The following is a 16,702-nucleotide window of genomic DNA, read 5'->3' on the forward strand; positions in this document are numbered from 1 at the left end:
CGCCAATAACACTTCTCTAACTTCGATCGAAAATATTATCCTCTCCTCTGATAATCGTCAAACGAACCAGGAGGGGCAGAGAGACAGAGAGAGAGAGAGAGAAGGGGTTTCTGAACGTGGACAGAGAAAAGTTTTTGGTGTATCAACGCGTAATCCGCTAAAACCAGCGCGCACGATTTCATTCAACCTTTACCTTTATCTCTCGATTTAGTATCGCTGCGGATACAATGGCACAATGGCGCGCGATACCATCGCGAGTAAAAGTCCGGCATTGTTCCAACGATTACGCTCGCCCGCGTAATCCTTAATTGCGTTTGCCCGTGGCGGGACCGCGATCTATACGATCCTTTGAATCCACGACATTGTGCGAGAGAGCCTGTCACACCGTGGACAAGCTGTGAGCGCCCCCTAAACTGTCCAGACAATGTCGAAACAAGCGTCAGAGCAACACGAGCTTACCATCGCCTCTGTTCACAGACTTATCGTCAAAATTGTCTTAATAAACAAATATTTAGTCATTTTATAATGACTTTACACGTGGAACAAGCTGCAAAACCCTTGTGGAGGGTTTTGATTATTGTTCTGAAGAGAGTCAACGCGTTAGTGTTGGTCTAGGAACGCGCAGCAATTGTTCTATCGCGGAGAAACCACGCGAATGGTGTTCTCGTGAAAACCAGTCGGACGACTGGGCCACCTTTAACCTTTTCCATGGCAATCGCGACTGGTGGGTCTTATCTAGGCTCGTTCCACTTCCACGTGGACGAAGGTGAAAGACGATATCCGTTTTTTATCGTCTCTCTCGAGGGTTATTAAGAGACAGTTAGACTGGTTTAAAATCCTCGCGTAACCGCTCGAGTGACTAACGAATGGAAATGTATGCGAGCTCGTCTTTTCCGGAAGACATTCTACGCGTATCCTCGAGTGTGGCGAGCGGAGAGGACTTTCCACGCGGCTTCCAGGAGATTGTTGGTCACGATGGAAACCTGTTGGGCGACTAACCTACCTGAGAGCACCTACGACCTTCTCGTAACGCAGCGGTGCGCCCATTGGTTGCACAATTCCGCCAGTGCTAAGCATCGAAAGAGTCACGATCCAACCAGGATTACTCATACGCTTAATGACACCACGTTGGATAATTTGAGGTTATTAAATTCGATGTAGCCACCTGATTCGAGGAATTCCTCGCGTGCCAATTGCTGGACGTAATCGACGCGAGTTACCATGCGGATAAGGCGTAATTAATTCTACTTGAACGATGAGAACTGGTGTAGGAAGTCGATCCGTTCGTCGAATGGAAAATCGCCTAGGATTGTCGCTCGCGGAACGAAAGATCACGAGGCACGTCGAGAAAGTTGCTTTCGCTCGACTCTTCGAGAGGAGATCGGCCACTTCTCGTCGCCATTAAAACGAGCTAAGCCAGGGACGGCGATATCTAAGCGACACTCGCCTCTATTTCGACTTTAAACATTTTTTAAACGACCAATCGAAGACTTAAACTATTGCAAATGAATTTTAGCTCTATTATTTTATTACTCAATGCTGATGTCTTCAGAATCTCTCTCAGGTGCCATAAAACGACGAAGAAAATATTGAAGCTACTGAAAATAAATTTTATTTATTTAGAACGTTGATTTGATTACTTTTATCGTGGAAGAGAGTTCCAAGAGACATCCATGCGATAAATTCGAGCTGGTAGATGGTGAAAGTCGTGGTCTACCTTGTCGAGCGAGCAGCTAATCGGTCAGGATCACGGAAACAGCTGTAAATTGGAGGAAGTTTACATCGTCGTGGATTATCGACGATCTTCGAGCGTTGCTCTACGTGAGAACGAAATTAGGGCGATCAGGCGTCAGACCACGAATTACGAGGCAACGCTTGGCAATTTCCAGAGTTCGTCCTTCCAAAATGGAAGCTGGAGGAACATTCTGCTCTGAATTCAACGACAGAACTCGACTTTCCAACGATTAAAAACTTAAGTTGTATTTTAACAATTAATAAAATAATTTCCACTTTGTGTATTGAAGAAAAATAGGAAATTGTTTGAGGATAGAAGGCTCGTTTCGAAAATAGAAAGCTGCAGAGACATATTTTATATGGAACTTTCGAAGTAAGCAGTAAAAACTGCCATATCGCTACTTCCGTTGAAATCGAACGAGATCGAGCAAGAAGAGGGAAAGAGAAGAAAAAATTTGATCGATATCTCGAAATAAGTTTCGAGCAAAGTTTTTCCTCGCCGGAAACAAGGCCCTAATGCTTCTGTTCCGAACTACCCCTCGAGCGGTTTATATCTGCTCCACGTATAACTCACGTACGGATTTCAGAGAGGAAATTGCATTATTTGTCTCAAATATAAAAAGCAGTAAACATTTTCTAAAAATTATATAATTGAAAATATCAGAGTCATAAATTTGAGATATATTTTCTGCAATTATTTCTAAGTCTCAATCACCCAAAATTGCATTATTTGACTTAAGAAGATATAAAGATTTTCTAAAAATTCCATAATTAAAAATACCAGCGTTATAAATACGACAACCATTTTCTGCAATGATTTCAAGTCTCGATCAGCCACAACCACTGAAGCATCGACGATAATTAATGACGCAGGCTGCATTGGCACGGAAACTAAAGAGCATCCATCCTGGCTGTGGTTTTAATTCGCCAGGGAAGTTAAGTGACTCGAACGAGGGAGAAAAAAAAATCGTTTAGATGAAGCACTCGAGATCGTTGCGCCGTTAATTCCAGCATCGCTGGTTTAACGATGTTTACAGAGGCGAACTATGATTTCGAAACGATCGAGAAGGCAGAGGGACGCGTAAGACTTCGCGACGGATGGAGGACAGCGCTGGAGGGGGTGGACGCGTTCAGCAGGAAGTGGCGGACGAGGTGGGGCGGAAGCAGAGGTTCCATCCACCGCCAGGTCGAGATGGTCGCTCATAAATATTCATACGGAATTCCTGAAGCCAGGAAAACATCCATTCCTGCAGGAGCGCACGTGCATTCGGCAATTTAGTCAAACGAAAAAAGAACGCCAGGCTCTGGACCAGCGTACCACGAAGAGGAATTACCATAGGCCAATTTCTGATCGGCTGTAATGGCGACTGGTCGAACGTGTTCCGCTAAAACCACTGAGGCAGAAAAAAAATGCATCTCGAGACGAGACTTTCGATTCTAACTGGAAATTGAAAACTATTTGGGCAATCCTGGCTCTGTTTGGTCAGCTGTGCGAATTAAAATTGGCATGTGGAGGCAAATCTTGCGGACACGAACGAACCACCCTTTTTTCTTTCCTTTTTCCACCCCCAACAGTGGCTGGACAACGATTTCTCAGTGGCTATGTTAGCTTGGCATCGCGCTCAGAAATTTCCATAAAGAGGGGTCACATTTTGCATAAAGGCGAATTTATAATTGGCCACGAGCCAACGTCTGCGACGCTTCTCCTGTTCGATCGCGAATTTTGATTTCAATCAGCCTGCGAGGGAATTATTCCGCTTGGGGTGGCCAGTTCTCCAAATCTGTAGCCACTTGGAAAGTTTCTCGCCTTCTGTTGAGCAATATATCGCCATTTTAAGACGTGGACTTAAGAGATAAGATACAGATTTATTAACTAGTTTGTGTACCAGGAAAACCATAAAGTAAAAAATGGAATTAGTCGTTTCAGCCTTTTTTTTTTGCTTTTTTGCTTCTAGTTTGTCTGGTGGTGTTCCAGGCGAAATGGAGGGCTGTGCACCCGTTTTTTTCAAACTCTGCTTGCTCGCAGGGCGTGCTGGGACGCGTGTGTGGCCGCGTCAGTTGGAAGTGGCTTGGAATAGCTGACTAGTTTGACAATTAATAGCCTGCGAGCCCAAAATGCTCGCGTCTGCGACTGGTATACAGAAGTATCATAAATGTTCGCAACTCGCGAGTGTTTCAACCATGTTTCACCTACAAAACAGCTGAATCCTTTTTCTGCAAAAAGGAATTCAGTTTTTGTCGAGTTTGACGGATGGTTCTTTAAAAAATGCTGGCATTCGTTCATTTATGCAGAGAATTCGAAGATTCTCGTGCGAGCATATGGTAATTATCGACGACCTCGAAGTTGGAGCGATTTATGGGCGTTCGCGTCGCAGTTGGCAAAAAAATGACGGCAAACATCGTCGTAGAATTTGTTCGTGTCCGACCGCGAGGTATGCAGTCAGAACTCGGTATCCTCGCCCTTAATTGGCTGGTTCTAGTTCCTTTCTCTATCCACATCCTTCTCGACTGACGACAATGTGCCTCGACACGATAACCCACGGTATGCGCATCGATTTTAAGCTGCCCTCCTCCTGCATCGCTCGTGGGACAACCGTTTAAGGGACAGTCGCTCGATGGAATCCGCGCGATTCACGGATTTCCGGAAAAATCGAGCGTCCTTGCTCGAAGGAGCGAGCAGTGGAACAATGGCGCCTGCAGCAGCCACAGATATTTAAAAGACAAATCCTCGACGATGTAAATTCACGATACAACGTGATAAAATAAAAAAATGCACGATGAATATTTTCCTGTTCGCCATTCTCGCGAAGGAACGCCATCATCGACGGCCACGACGAGCGATTTATACGAGTTCGACTATTGTTACATTATTCAACGAGCACCACAGCCGCGTGAGCGAATTTTCGTTCCCACATTTATAATCCCAGTTAAATAATTCACGCGCGACGCGTTCGTAGACGTTGATAACGCAATTAATCGCGGGACAATGACCAGTGTAAATATTAATCTAAGCTGAAATTCATCGACAAACCAGCGGCAGTCGCTTGGGGCGCGAAGCCAGCAGACGAGAGGCTTCTGTGCTCGAAGAATCCTAACGAAGCACCCGGTGCGTGGCGCCAAAGGACGCAAAGGAAGCTCGACAAGTGTCGCGAGGGAGAAAGAGCGGAAGAAAGCTGTGCACACGGCTCCATGTTCATTCACGCGATACTTTTCATCGTTCAGAGAGCCCAGGCTGTTCGTTACTATTTCTATCTCATTAACGACCGCGTCTATCGAGACGCGCCCCTCGAGAACTACCCCTGCGCCTCGTTAATTGGACCCGCTAACTAACCAACAGCGTCGCGAGTTCGCAGATAACGGATAAAAATTATCCACCCTCGATATTAATCGCGGTTTCCTCCAAACGAACTTGCCTGCCGGCGCAAGAACGATATTTTATCGGAATTGCATCCAGATTTCGTTTATTAACTGCAGCCACCCCCACAATTGGACGCAAACGCGCGCCACCAACCAACCCTTCCGTACAAAGTCTTCTGCATCGTCCATTTGCTAATTTTGTGAACGAAAATTCCTTGGATGGTTCTCTGTACAGCCTTCACAAGTCCCAGAAAGCATCAGGGACCTCGAAATTCCGCGTGGATGATAAATGAATCGACTAAACGTTTCTTATCGCTGTCAGCGAGGGTGGAGTTAAATCGAGGGAGCGACTTTATTAAAAATGGAACGCGATTCACGGGAAATTACACCCTTTTATTGTAACCCCAGAGTCCTGTAAGCAGGATAATGAATTTTTTCCCACCGCGTGGACAGAACGCGAGAAAACGATGGGAGTTCATCGATCGAGGAGGACCAAGTCGAGGGTGGACTTTCTTTCCACCACGCTTTGGAATATGAAAAAATGGATTCTTTGAACCGTTCAAGCGGTAATTAAACAACCCTTAGTTAGGACACGTGTTTCGCTTACTCATTTCACTGCAATTTTACTTTGAGGGGGTGAAACACACCCTGCAGTCTTCGAAGAGCAATTTAGCTGCTTTAAAATTCAAATGACAGACGGAGCGATCGAACGACCGCAATAGCTGGCTCGACCAAAGAAATTCGACTAATAAATCGCAGGGTGCAGGGCGCGCCATACATCGAAATCGCCGCGATAAGACGAAATAAGCGAAGCCAGTCTCCTCTGGCGCTAATAAATTCCCGTGGAAATCGCGGTGGTAAATCAGGCTGGAGTAAATCACACGAAAGATTCGAGAAAGAAAAGAAGACGCGAGGGGGTGGAAGAGGGACAAGCGGCGTTTTCTAGTCTCGTTACGATCTCGATCTCCTTCAGACGGTGGGCCGTTAGAAAATAACGAGGTAACTACAGGTTAACGCCGTTATCGCGTGACAGGGTTTATGGGGTCCCATCGCGGACAAGCGAGCCCCATGGCGCGAGTATATCACGGCACGCGCAGTTATGTTTCAACGGGGGTGTATTCCGGCGGTTCGCCATACCGTGGATATTAATTGGCTTCCGATCTGCATCGCGAACGCCAAACCATCGCGATACACCCCTCTCGGATACCCGCGAGGCGTCAAAACCCGTGCCAGCACAGCGCTCGTGTGAGTTTAAGCGAGCACCCATCTGTGTGCCTGCAATTTACCTGGGAAATGTGATCATCTAATCGATTAGATGTGGGCCAACTACCCTTAACGGAGGATTAAATAATTAGTGGACTAAATTTGATGAAAATTTCTTTTAGCCGAGTACTGGTTTTCTATTTATTAATTCCATAGGGGTGCACAGTCTAATTTAGAGCCAAAGCATCAATTCGATGCTTTACAACAGCAGAAAACAATAGAAAACAATTTACAGTGGTTAAGATGTAAAAATCGAAAATGATTATTGGGGGTTGATCTTAAATTAAATAATTAATGAGCTTACCAGTGAACTTTTCTATTTATTAACCCCATAGGGGTGCAAAATCTACTTTAACCTAACCAAAGCACCAACTTGATGCTTCACAACAGCAGAAAGCAATAGAAAACAGTTTACAAAAGCCATAGAATCAGAACCAAGACGGAAGAATGGAAAATGACTATTGGGGGTTGATGGAACTGCAGTTAGCCCTACGTGTCGGTAGTTAATTAACGAAAGCCCATTCGTTACGCGCTCGTAACGGTCAATTCTTGGGCCTGGAACGATATCGAAACAAATCGATGCGCAACCGGGTTCGTAAGTAGACCAATAAATATCCGGGCGCGCAAGAAGGGGTTGTTGCGCGGCGGATCGATGGCCAGCGGGGCGCAACGCGCATCTCGATCCGCGTATCGAGCACACGCACATACCAACTACCCTCTCTATGAGTAATGTATGCGTCTTTGCGCGAGTTCAAGCGGTGCTGTAAAATCGAACCCGCGAAAATAAAAGGATTATCGCGTGGGATTATGCGATCCTGCTGGTTTAATTCGCACGCGGCGAAACATGGCGAGCCCCGCGAAAACGAACGTTGGATCAATTTACCTGGGGGGTGGGTGCGAAGAACCGAGTTTACAGCCCCTCTTAAGCTTTTCAACGGTAATTAATTACGTTAATAACTCCGCCAGGCGAATTTAAAGGGCGTGGACGAGGCATCCTTCTTTCTCTGGGGGGAACCAGGGGTGCTGGCGTGCCACTAATTCGTTAAGGACGCCGTCTTAACGAACCCATTTGCGGGTAATATTAATTCCCTCGGTCATATTTAATTGGACGGTCCACGCGGATTCGTCCAATTTGTCACGTTTTACTAACGACTTCCCAATTCGAGGGTTCAAGTGACGGAGCTGGTCGTCCGGCTCGTTGGAGCTCGTAATTGTATTGGCTGAGACCACCCTGGGGCATTTACGCAGCTTCTTCTAACGTTAAATAAGCGAACGTTTTATCTATTCTCAGATAATTACCAAAAAATCAATTTAAATACTTTTGTAATTATTTGTGGGTCTCTTAAGTGCTGTGAGTCGCAGCAATTTCTCATTGTCAGCTATATATATGTGTGTGCACACTTTTAATAGTCAACTTCTACAAAATTTCAGTGATCAAAAGCCACAGAGTACTCACAAATACAGTTTCACTGAAGCCAGTAATACAATCACGCATTATTCCCAGCCTCGTCGATCTTAAACCCAACTTCGAGGCGAAACCAAAGGATTTCGTTAAACGAGATGATAATTTCGTTCCTGTGGCGAATTAAATACCGCTGGAGAATAATTCAGGAAGACGGGAAAAGGTCCCGCAAACGAGATTGCGTCCAACTGTTTATTATGTTACGGAATATAATAAGCCCCATAGAAACCTGGCCTCTCGACGAGGCTCGCGTCGAAAGATGGCGACACTGTTTCTCCACGTTTTTTCCTACCCCAACAGTCGCTGCAGGTCAAACGAATCGCAGCCCAAGAGGAAGACTGAGCAATCGTGGCCAGCCAGTTGAATGTCTAGAAAGTTATTATATCGACTAGCCGTGGATGACGTCTCGAGCTAATATTCTCGAGGAAAGTGCTGCAGATAAGGTAAACGGCGGCTGTGGAAGTTCGTTGTACATTCGCAAACATCGTGGAGGGAGAAGTTAACGTCGTTTCCGATAGCGGATGATTTTTCTGCAGGAAAACTTCTTCTCGTTTGACTTTCGCGATGCTTCTCCGCACTTTTCCATTAACCAACAGATCGCTGATGGATTTTAGCAGTACGAATGGTCACTGGACTCGAGAGTGCAGAAATTAGAACCGCCAGCGAGCGCATAAGTAAAAGTAACTCCACTGGCGGACAATAAACCAGCGCAACACGGATATCTGTGCACAGCTGCATACAATTTCGTCACGCACACCGCTGTTTTACTGACTTTTACCATCAGCGCTGGTGTACTCGCGTTTTCTACCCAGATTTCATCAGAATCGATCAGTATACGTTAAATTATCGCTCCAACTTTTACCAGCCATAGTTTTCTGCTAAAAAAATGACCAAAAGTCTGCGATGCATTGATAGAAAATTCGTCGTGGGTCGATTAATTGGCGAATTTCACTTTTTGTAGTTAATCGAGTGAAAAGCGTTAATCGACGACAGCGCCGCCGTTCTCTAATTACGCAATTAATCCGTCTGAATCGAAAGTATAGCAGAACTTTCCCGTTTTCGCGACGCGGCTGGTTTCTAGCGAGAGAAATCCGACGGTTTACCTTGTAGATCTCATCTACGAGTCTAGTGAGTTCCTCAGTCTCCATCGTGTACCCCTTCTGGTGTCTGAAAGCTGCACTTTAAACCGACTTCACGAGATGCTCATATTTTTCCGTCCCCCCGAAACCGGATCTCGCGTGTAGCCGCTCCACTTTCGCCAGCAGATCGTTCAGGATCACCTAATTCGTCCTCGATCGTCCTCCAGACCTGAAACGTGACAAAACCAAAATTTACCAACAAATAAAACACACTTTTCAATACAATACAAACTATTTACAGCTTCACTCATGAGACGAGTGCTTTGAACTCGATACAAATGGCAACAACTATTCGAGTGGGTCCATTTTGTCTATCAACGATGCACAAACATTTTGTAAACAGACAGAGAAAAAGTTGATCGCGTTAATTTGTAACACGAACGAGATTTACATTTTAATTGCACCCTCGATGCGTGAGCAGTGTAAAAAGGCACTTGTTTAGCTTCAGAAGCTTCCTAGTGCGGAGAATTGCTAACGAGTAATGAAGCAGAGTCTTCTTGTGTTTTAAGATTGGTACAGTTTCATTCTCGAGGCTAATGAAATGACGAGTCGTTGGAGAAGATTGTAGAAATGAATACAAGGAGGCTGTGCAGAGTCCAAACAGTCAGCCAGCATGCTAATGCATCAAGCTGATACAGCGGTAAGTGAATTTAACTGCTATTCGTTGGGAAAGTTCGTACGAATTCGCTGGGAAAATTGTACGAATTATCTCTGGCACAGGCTGTAATAATTCAGAGGTAACCGTCGCATTTAGAATGATAATTTACAAAATCCGAAACACCCTGCTCAACGATGCTTTTATGTTAATTCGGACGTATCGAAATTCACATCGCGCGACGTACAACGACTCTCAGCGTTTTAATGAGAACGAACGCCAAGAATGTCATCCAGCGCCTCCATTTTTTTTTAAGCGTTTTATGGAAGAGGTCAGAAAAATTATTGACACCTTCAGTGCAGGGTTAACTAATATTTTGTGAGATGTAGAGTTAAAGAATGTCATCCAGCGCCTCAATTTTCTTCTTTTTCTCGTTTTCTCAGAGGTTAGAAAAATAATTGGTACCTTCATTGCACAATTTTTAATGGTTAATAAATATTTTCTGAAATACAAAGTTGGCAAAGAGAAGCCACAATTTTTTCGTAGAAAGTTCCCAAGCGAGCGATTAATATCCATAATTCCGCAACTAAATTTCACCGACGAACTTTTACAAATTAGCAATTCATAGCGTGAAAACGTACGCGAATAAACTGGCCAACGTAAGGAACGGTTTCCACGACTCGCGCCACGGAATTACAAATGGCGGGCGGTTATGACAAGTGCGCCCAAATAAAAGCTTCGCCAAACTCGATCTGCACAACATAGATAAGTACTTTTTGCTTCTAAAATTCGTTTTAGAAGATCGACAGACCGTTCCACTCGTGAAAGCATAGAATGGAAGGCTCGTTGCACGCTCGACGATCCGTCAGCGGTTCTCGCCAGCACTGCAACTTGTGCTGCGGTTTGGCGTTACTCACGAGGCGGTCGAGGAGAGAGAGAGGTCACGTTTTCCACGCTGTACTTTCATCCCGCAAGGACACCCGGTATGTGCGCCGCCGTAAACGCGCCAGAGGGAGAGCAGAGCGGAAAAAGTGGCATAACTTGGCCGTTTTATTCCTCGACACGGAGCGTGTGTCTACATAGGCACGCTTAAGGTGTCATGGATCGACGATCGGGAGTCACTCGCTCGGTTTTCAACCTGATTCGAGAGCAGCGAGAAATCGTGAAAGCACACGACCGTTCGTCGAAGCAGACTTTAACGATCTCTTTCCATTTTTTTTCTCCTCCTCTTCTTCTTCGTCCGTCTCTTTCGCTAACTGGCGCGGCGATTTCTCGCGCGAGCGAAGACGAAACGGAGATTAGTGGAACAGGAAGACCTCGACGGGATAAGTAATAAAGCAAAGCCTCTGAAATCGACTCGATTTCGAATCTCTCGCAACGATTTCGAGGTTATGGAATTCCTTTCTCTTTTATTCGCGACTAGAGAGAGAGAGAAGCGTTCTTCGACTATGGCGACTGTGCCATGCTTCATTTTTCACGTCCACTCACACAGGTGCGAGCAAAGAATGGAATCGATCGGTGTTGCTGGCAGTTGTTGCATCACTCAAACTAATTTCTCTAACCAATCGAAATACGTATCACGGTCTGACGAGTACGCTCGCGTGTGCGATTTACTTTTTCTAACTCGCTTTCGAAAATTCAGACATTTTTTTCCAACCCAACAGCAGACGTGAAAAGGAAGACATCTTGTCCAATTCTGGTCGTATCGAGTCGTACTAACCGGAAATATTGCAATCGCAGGGACTGGCCACTGGTAAAGTGAATTTTGCAGTAACTTTCGAAACGCTGCGATACCCTCTAAAAGCTTTCAGGTGAATTAAATTCTCTCGAAACGTTTACGATAAAATGTTTCCCTTTAATCTCTCTAATCACACATGTGCTAGGCTTGTTCGAGTCGCGGGTACAAACTTCGTGAATTTCATTCGACGCGATCGCTCGTTCCTTGTCTCGAACGCTGCCCAGACCAGTCGAACAGAACGATATTCAATCCGTAATTTCTCGTTCGCGATTTATTCGGCTAAAATGAAATCCGCCCGATCAATTTAACCGGCGCGGACGCGATCTCGTTGTAAAACTCGCTGGAGAAATGCTTTTCCTCGATTTTATGCGTGATAAAATAAAAAAGTGAAAAAAAAAAGGGAACTCTAAAGATTTACTACTGCAATGAATCTCCACGGTTTTATAGTCACCCGCAGCCATAAATTTGGGAACATTGTCGCGTGCATTTAAATGCAGATCCCCCCACCAGCCGCGGAAATCGAAGATACAAGCGGATATCGAATGAAGCCTAAGAAATTGATGGAGTTTCGAGGTAGAACAAAGTTCGAAGGGTGAAAAGAAATTTTTAGAGTCTTCTAGCGACGAAACGCATCGTCGTTGCGTTGCCAGAGAGCGCACAGATATTTATTAGAGCGGTCGATAACCTGTATCTTCTCAAATCAGTGGTCTGCTCTCACTTTTCCAGGCCTGCGCCCCACCAGGCTCGCCACGACAGGATAAATTTCACCTCGCGTCGTTTCATAATGTTAAATAACTAATATCTTTCTCCTCGCACGGTCTCGCATAGGCGAGCGCAAGAATGCAGTCGCGAGAGGAAAGTGCGCGCCACGCCACCTACCCTGACCCCCCCCCCCCTCCAGCGCTGCGCGCGAACAGCTGCTCGAGTCGAATTAAACCCAACCGCCTGGACAGCAATTACACGTACAGCCTGTGGAATTTTATGGAAATGCGTGAATCAAGCCGAGCTGCCCTTTCCTGCGATTCTGATCTAACATATTTCCTACGCCACGAGATTAAATTAAGCGCTAGAACGGAAACTGTGCACGCCATTAGCTGTTGCAGAGCAGTTTTAAGAATTAAGGAATTACTTAAATGTTGAAGCATCGATTTTGAGTGCAGGAAATTCGAGGCTGGTGAAAGGACTTGTAAGATTAAACAAAACTCTAGAATGGAAACTGTTGTCGAGCAATTTAAAAATTAAGGAAATACTTAAAAGTTGCAGGACTGACTCTGAGCGCAGGAGGCTGGTGAGAGGACTTGTAAGATTAAACAATAACTCTAGAGTAGAAACTGTATCCACCATTCTCTGTTGTAGAGCAATTTAAAAAATTGAGGAATTACTTAAAAGTTGGAAGATTGACTCTGAGCGTAGGAAATTCGAGACTGGTGAAAGGACTTACGCAATGGCAGCGATTACTATACCACTCGCGAAGACAATGGAGGAGACGAGCACAGCGTGGAATCGAAATGACATCGGTTGGATCTTGTATCCCGTGCATTCCTCGCGTTCGCTCCAGCAGAATGCGAACCTAACCTGCTGGCTCGCGTTCACCTGTGCCCAAGGGTGTGCGCTCGTGACTTACAGCAAAAAAAACATGGAGGATTTCGACGGACGAGTGGAGTTCGCGGGGTCAGAGTTCGAGGGGCAGGCAAAATTTGACTCGCAATCAGAGGAATCGACGGGCAAGTGCAGTTTCGAGGCTGTTTCGCATGAATTCCTCGACGAGCGAATTAACGCGCGGAAGTGAAACTCTTTCCCGTTGATTGAAGGATACAAATAAAACGCGCAGAGTCCAACGTCGAAACGAGACGTGCCTCGACGTGCGCGTATCCGTTTCTCTCTATTAATTATATGGAAATTCCCAGCCTCGAATTGAAATACGAGAACAATTACCAGTTTCGCGGTTATAATCGATCCGTGGCAGCAAGAAAAATGGCGGCCAAGCGGAGTCTGAGAAATTTTCGAGAAGACGAATGGCTGCATTAATAAATAGCGCCAGCAATTTGGCCAAAGAGGACGGAAAAGGAGGATCGTGACGCGGAAGAGGAACGTCCAATAAATTTCCAACCGGTGGAAAGCGATTTCCGTGGTATCAATGCGTAGCTGGGCGATACTTTCCGTTGGATCCGCGATAAAACACTTCTTTTCCGTAGCAGAGGCGTAGCTGCTGGAATTCAGGACAAATTCCTCAGCCTGGCACGTTGCTACCAGCTTCCTCTCCCTTCAGAACTCGAGGTGGGGGTGCGAAAAAGAAATAATTAAAATTATCGTAGAAAAAAATGAAACAAACTCTGGTGAATTTTTTTACAGTATAAAAATATGGTTGCTATCAACTTCCTCTTTTCTCAGAACTCGAGGTGGGGGTGCGAAAAAGAAATAATTATCGAACGAACTCTGGTGAATTTTTTTTTTTTTTTTGTTGCAGGATAGAAAAACGGAAGAATTCGATGGATGTGAAAAAAGAAGAAAAAAATGGTGGAAGCCGCGCCTGTCTGGAGAGTTATCGGGATTTGTTCGTGAGGTCGCATTCAAATCGAGTCGACGTTGGAATGTCGTTCTGCCTCTTCTGTCGTAACAGTTATAAAACGGTCCTGATATCCTGCAGGCAGTAACGCACACAACGCGTACGATTTCACCGATACGCGTGCACCTGCAACGCCAGCAGCCCCTGTGTGGGCGTCTCGTTTCGACTCCAACGCGTTTTCCTAGGAACCTTCAGGGGTATCGATCGATTATGGGTAATTATATTACACTTTGGGCATATCCAAGGTCCTTTTCGTCATTAACAAACCAGTTACTCGCAAATAAAATAATTTATATAGAAAAATGATTGCATAATAATGTCTGAAAAATCTTTCACCCCTCTTGCTGTGATAAATTATGAACTCCAGTGACGTAAATGCTAGAGAAAGGACACACAGAACAGTTGGTATTACACTTTTGGGTATATCCAAGGTCCTTTTCGTCATTAACAAACTGGTTACTCGCAAATAAAATAATTTATATAGAAAAATGATTGCATAATAATGTCGAGAGGCAACAAAAGATGCTTCAACCCCCTTTTCCCGTAATAAATTACGAGCTCCAGTGACGTGAATGCTCCAGAGAGAGGACACACAGAACAGTTGGTGACACATGGCACAAAAGAATGTTGTCGACCGCAATCAAATGCCTTGTCTCTGTTCGTAAAGAAGGATCGATAACGCGGTTTCATTTAGAGGGTGCATTATTCTCGCGGACGGGAGGGAAGATCAGAAGAGGGGGTGGCGAAAGGGTGGTTCGAGGGAAAAGGTAAACTGGAAAAGAGAGTTCCTTCTGGTGGAAACAATAAAGTTACGAGATTCTTGCCTGGGGTTTGTCCTTTATTCTGTTTGTTTCAATTTGAGGGGGTGTGCCAGGGGGGATGAAGAGGGTTATCGTCGCGATATCGCCGTAGAAACGGTATCGTGCAGTGTATGCGCGTCCATAATGCGCGAGAATATATTATAATACGTGACAGTTATGTTGGACTAGGAATTATCGTCGATACGCGACGCGAATATCTGAGCGGATTGCGTTCTTTCCTGATTGAAGTAAACAGGTTTCGTGATGACACGTTTATCGATTCGCGTTGTTTTACGTCGATGCACTCTGCAACCTGCTTCCAGTTTGCGCTTCCTTCAATTCTTTCGCTCGTTTCTTCTGCCAAATGTGCAGTGGAAATATGTACAAATCATTTTCTGCTTCCTTGAATTCTTTCAAAAATATACAAATTGTCCTTTTTTTATTATCTCGTTGCCTCGTCCATTCTATCGCGAATAACAGATTCAGTTATCCCCAAAGCAATGGAATATTTCACCGAATAAATTAAATGGTATCGAAATCATCAAAAATTCAATTCGACGAACTATTAATTCAATCAAGGTTGCATTTTTTTTTTTATTTTATATATGTGGAAAAATATTTCTGTGGATCGATCCACGTGAAAATGGTACACGCAGTTCCAGTAATAAAAAATGGCGCATTTGCATTGTTCAATTGACACGAAATTTTGATGAGATTAAGTTCTTGCAAAATTTACTGTAAAATTGGGTTATTTTAATGGTAAGTGGAGGATGTAGCTCTGTAAAATTAGGTTTAACACTTTGCAGTATGTGTTTTTCTAGATTTTAGCAATTGAAACTATTTCTAAAGTTAGTTTAGCAATATTTTAGCAATATTTGAAGAATTTTTAGGCAATCTTTGAGAAATATTTGAGCAATGTTTTAGAAATATTTTAGTAATGTTTTAGTAATCTTCGAGTGACATTTGAGCAACAGTTTAGCAATATTTTAGCAACGCAAGTATTTTTGAAAAACTTGCAATGCAATAAGTTTCTCCTTCACATTTCTAATCATCGCTAATGTCCCCTCAGAGGAGACATCCAAGTGCAAAAGGGTTAACAAATTTCGAGAGGATCTCAGCCATCGAGCAGAAGAAACCAGCGGTAAGTGGTAAACGTTGTAAAGTCCCTCGAAATCTTTCAATTAGGATTAGCCATTACCTGGAACACGGACAGTTGGGTAGCCGAGTGGTGGTTGGCAGGGAAACTGCCTCGAAATAAAACCGTTTCGAGTTCATTTCGAACACGAACGCGCTTACGATCTGAATAATTCAGCCCCTTTCCGTCGCTGGCCACGTCAGTCTTTCCCAATTTTTAACGAACGCCTGCGCGCCTTTCGCTCGCGAAACGCTGGAAAGTTTCCGTGGAATCCGAGGAATCTTCTCGACGTGGAATCGAGGCTGCGTGAAATTTTTAACCCGTTTTCCCCGCCAACGGCGAGGGGGTCGATGAGAATTTTTCATCGGCTTACTGCGCGCGACTGGGATAACATTTTTCTTTTTTTTTCTTTTTTTTTCCCTCGCTGCAGATCCGCCTGCAGAACACTGCGATATATCTGCGTAAAAAGAGCGGTGATTTGAACGTGAGCATAACGGCAAACGCGATTTGATTTATGTCCGCGGACGTATGAAATAAATTCACAACTGATCCGTGCGATACGTCCGATATCCGCTTAAAAGAGGAGAACATTTTTCGATTAATGCTCCTTTGAAACCTTCCGTCCTTCGTTTCTGTCTTTGCGAATGCTCGTTTGGTTTGATGCAACGACAGAGGAATTAAGGTGCCTCGTTCTGAACACTCCAAATAGGGGTTGTTTTGGTTGTGATGTATGAAAATAAGGGTAAGATTGATAGAAGAACGTCTACGATCGATTCCCCCTCTTATTCGTCGATTAGAAACAAAAGCAGGCCAGCAGAAACGCGAAGTCTGATTAAGAAAGGAAATTACGAGGGGTGAGCACGACTTGGGGTGGAAATTGTTCTTTGGCGTTTGGAAATACAACGAGCAGCCG

The 16,702-nt window shown here is 44.6% G+C and overlaps 2 protein-coding genes across 2 annotated transcripts in view; one reads left to right on the forward strand and one right to left on the reverse strand.

The window, feature by feature from the left end:
• The window catches only part of LOC143431676 (uncharacterized), a 62,230-nt gene extending 53,142 nt beyond the window's left edge, over positions 1–9,088 (reverse strand). The window contains exon 1 of the mRNA XM_076908600.1: positions 8,920–9,088. Coding sequence (XP_076764715.1) covers positions 8,920–8,964 — 45 coding nt within the window. The 5' untranslated portion in view covers positions 8,965–9,088. The remainder of the gene's footprint in view (positions 1–8,919) is intronic.
• Positions 1–16,702, forward strand: part of LOC143431687 (facilitated trehalose transporter Tret1-like) — a 349,669-nt gene that overhangs the window by 226,844 nt on the left and 106,123 nt on the right. The gene's annotated exons all lie outside the window — the stretch shown is intronic.

The sequence above is a fragment of the Xylocopa sonorina genome, unplaced genomic scaffold (assembly GCF_050948175.1).
Source record: "Xylocopa sonorina isolate GNS202 unplaced genomic scaffold, iyXylSono1_principal scaffold0014, whole genome shotgun sequence".
NCBI lineage: Eukaryota > Metazoa > Arthropoda > Insecta > Hymenoptera > Apidae > Xylocopa > Xylocopa sonorina.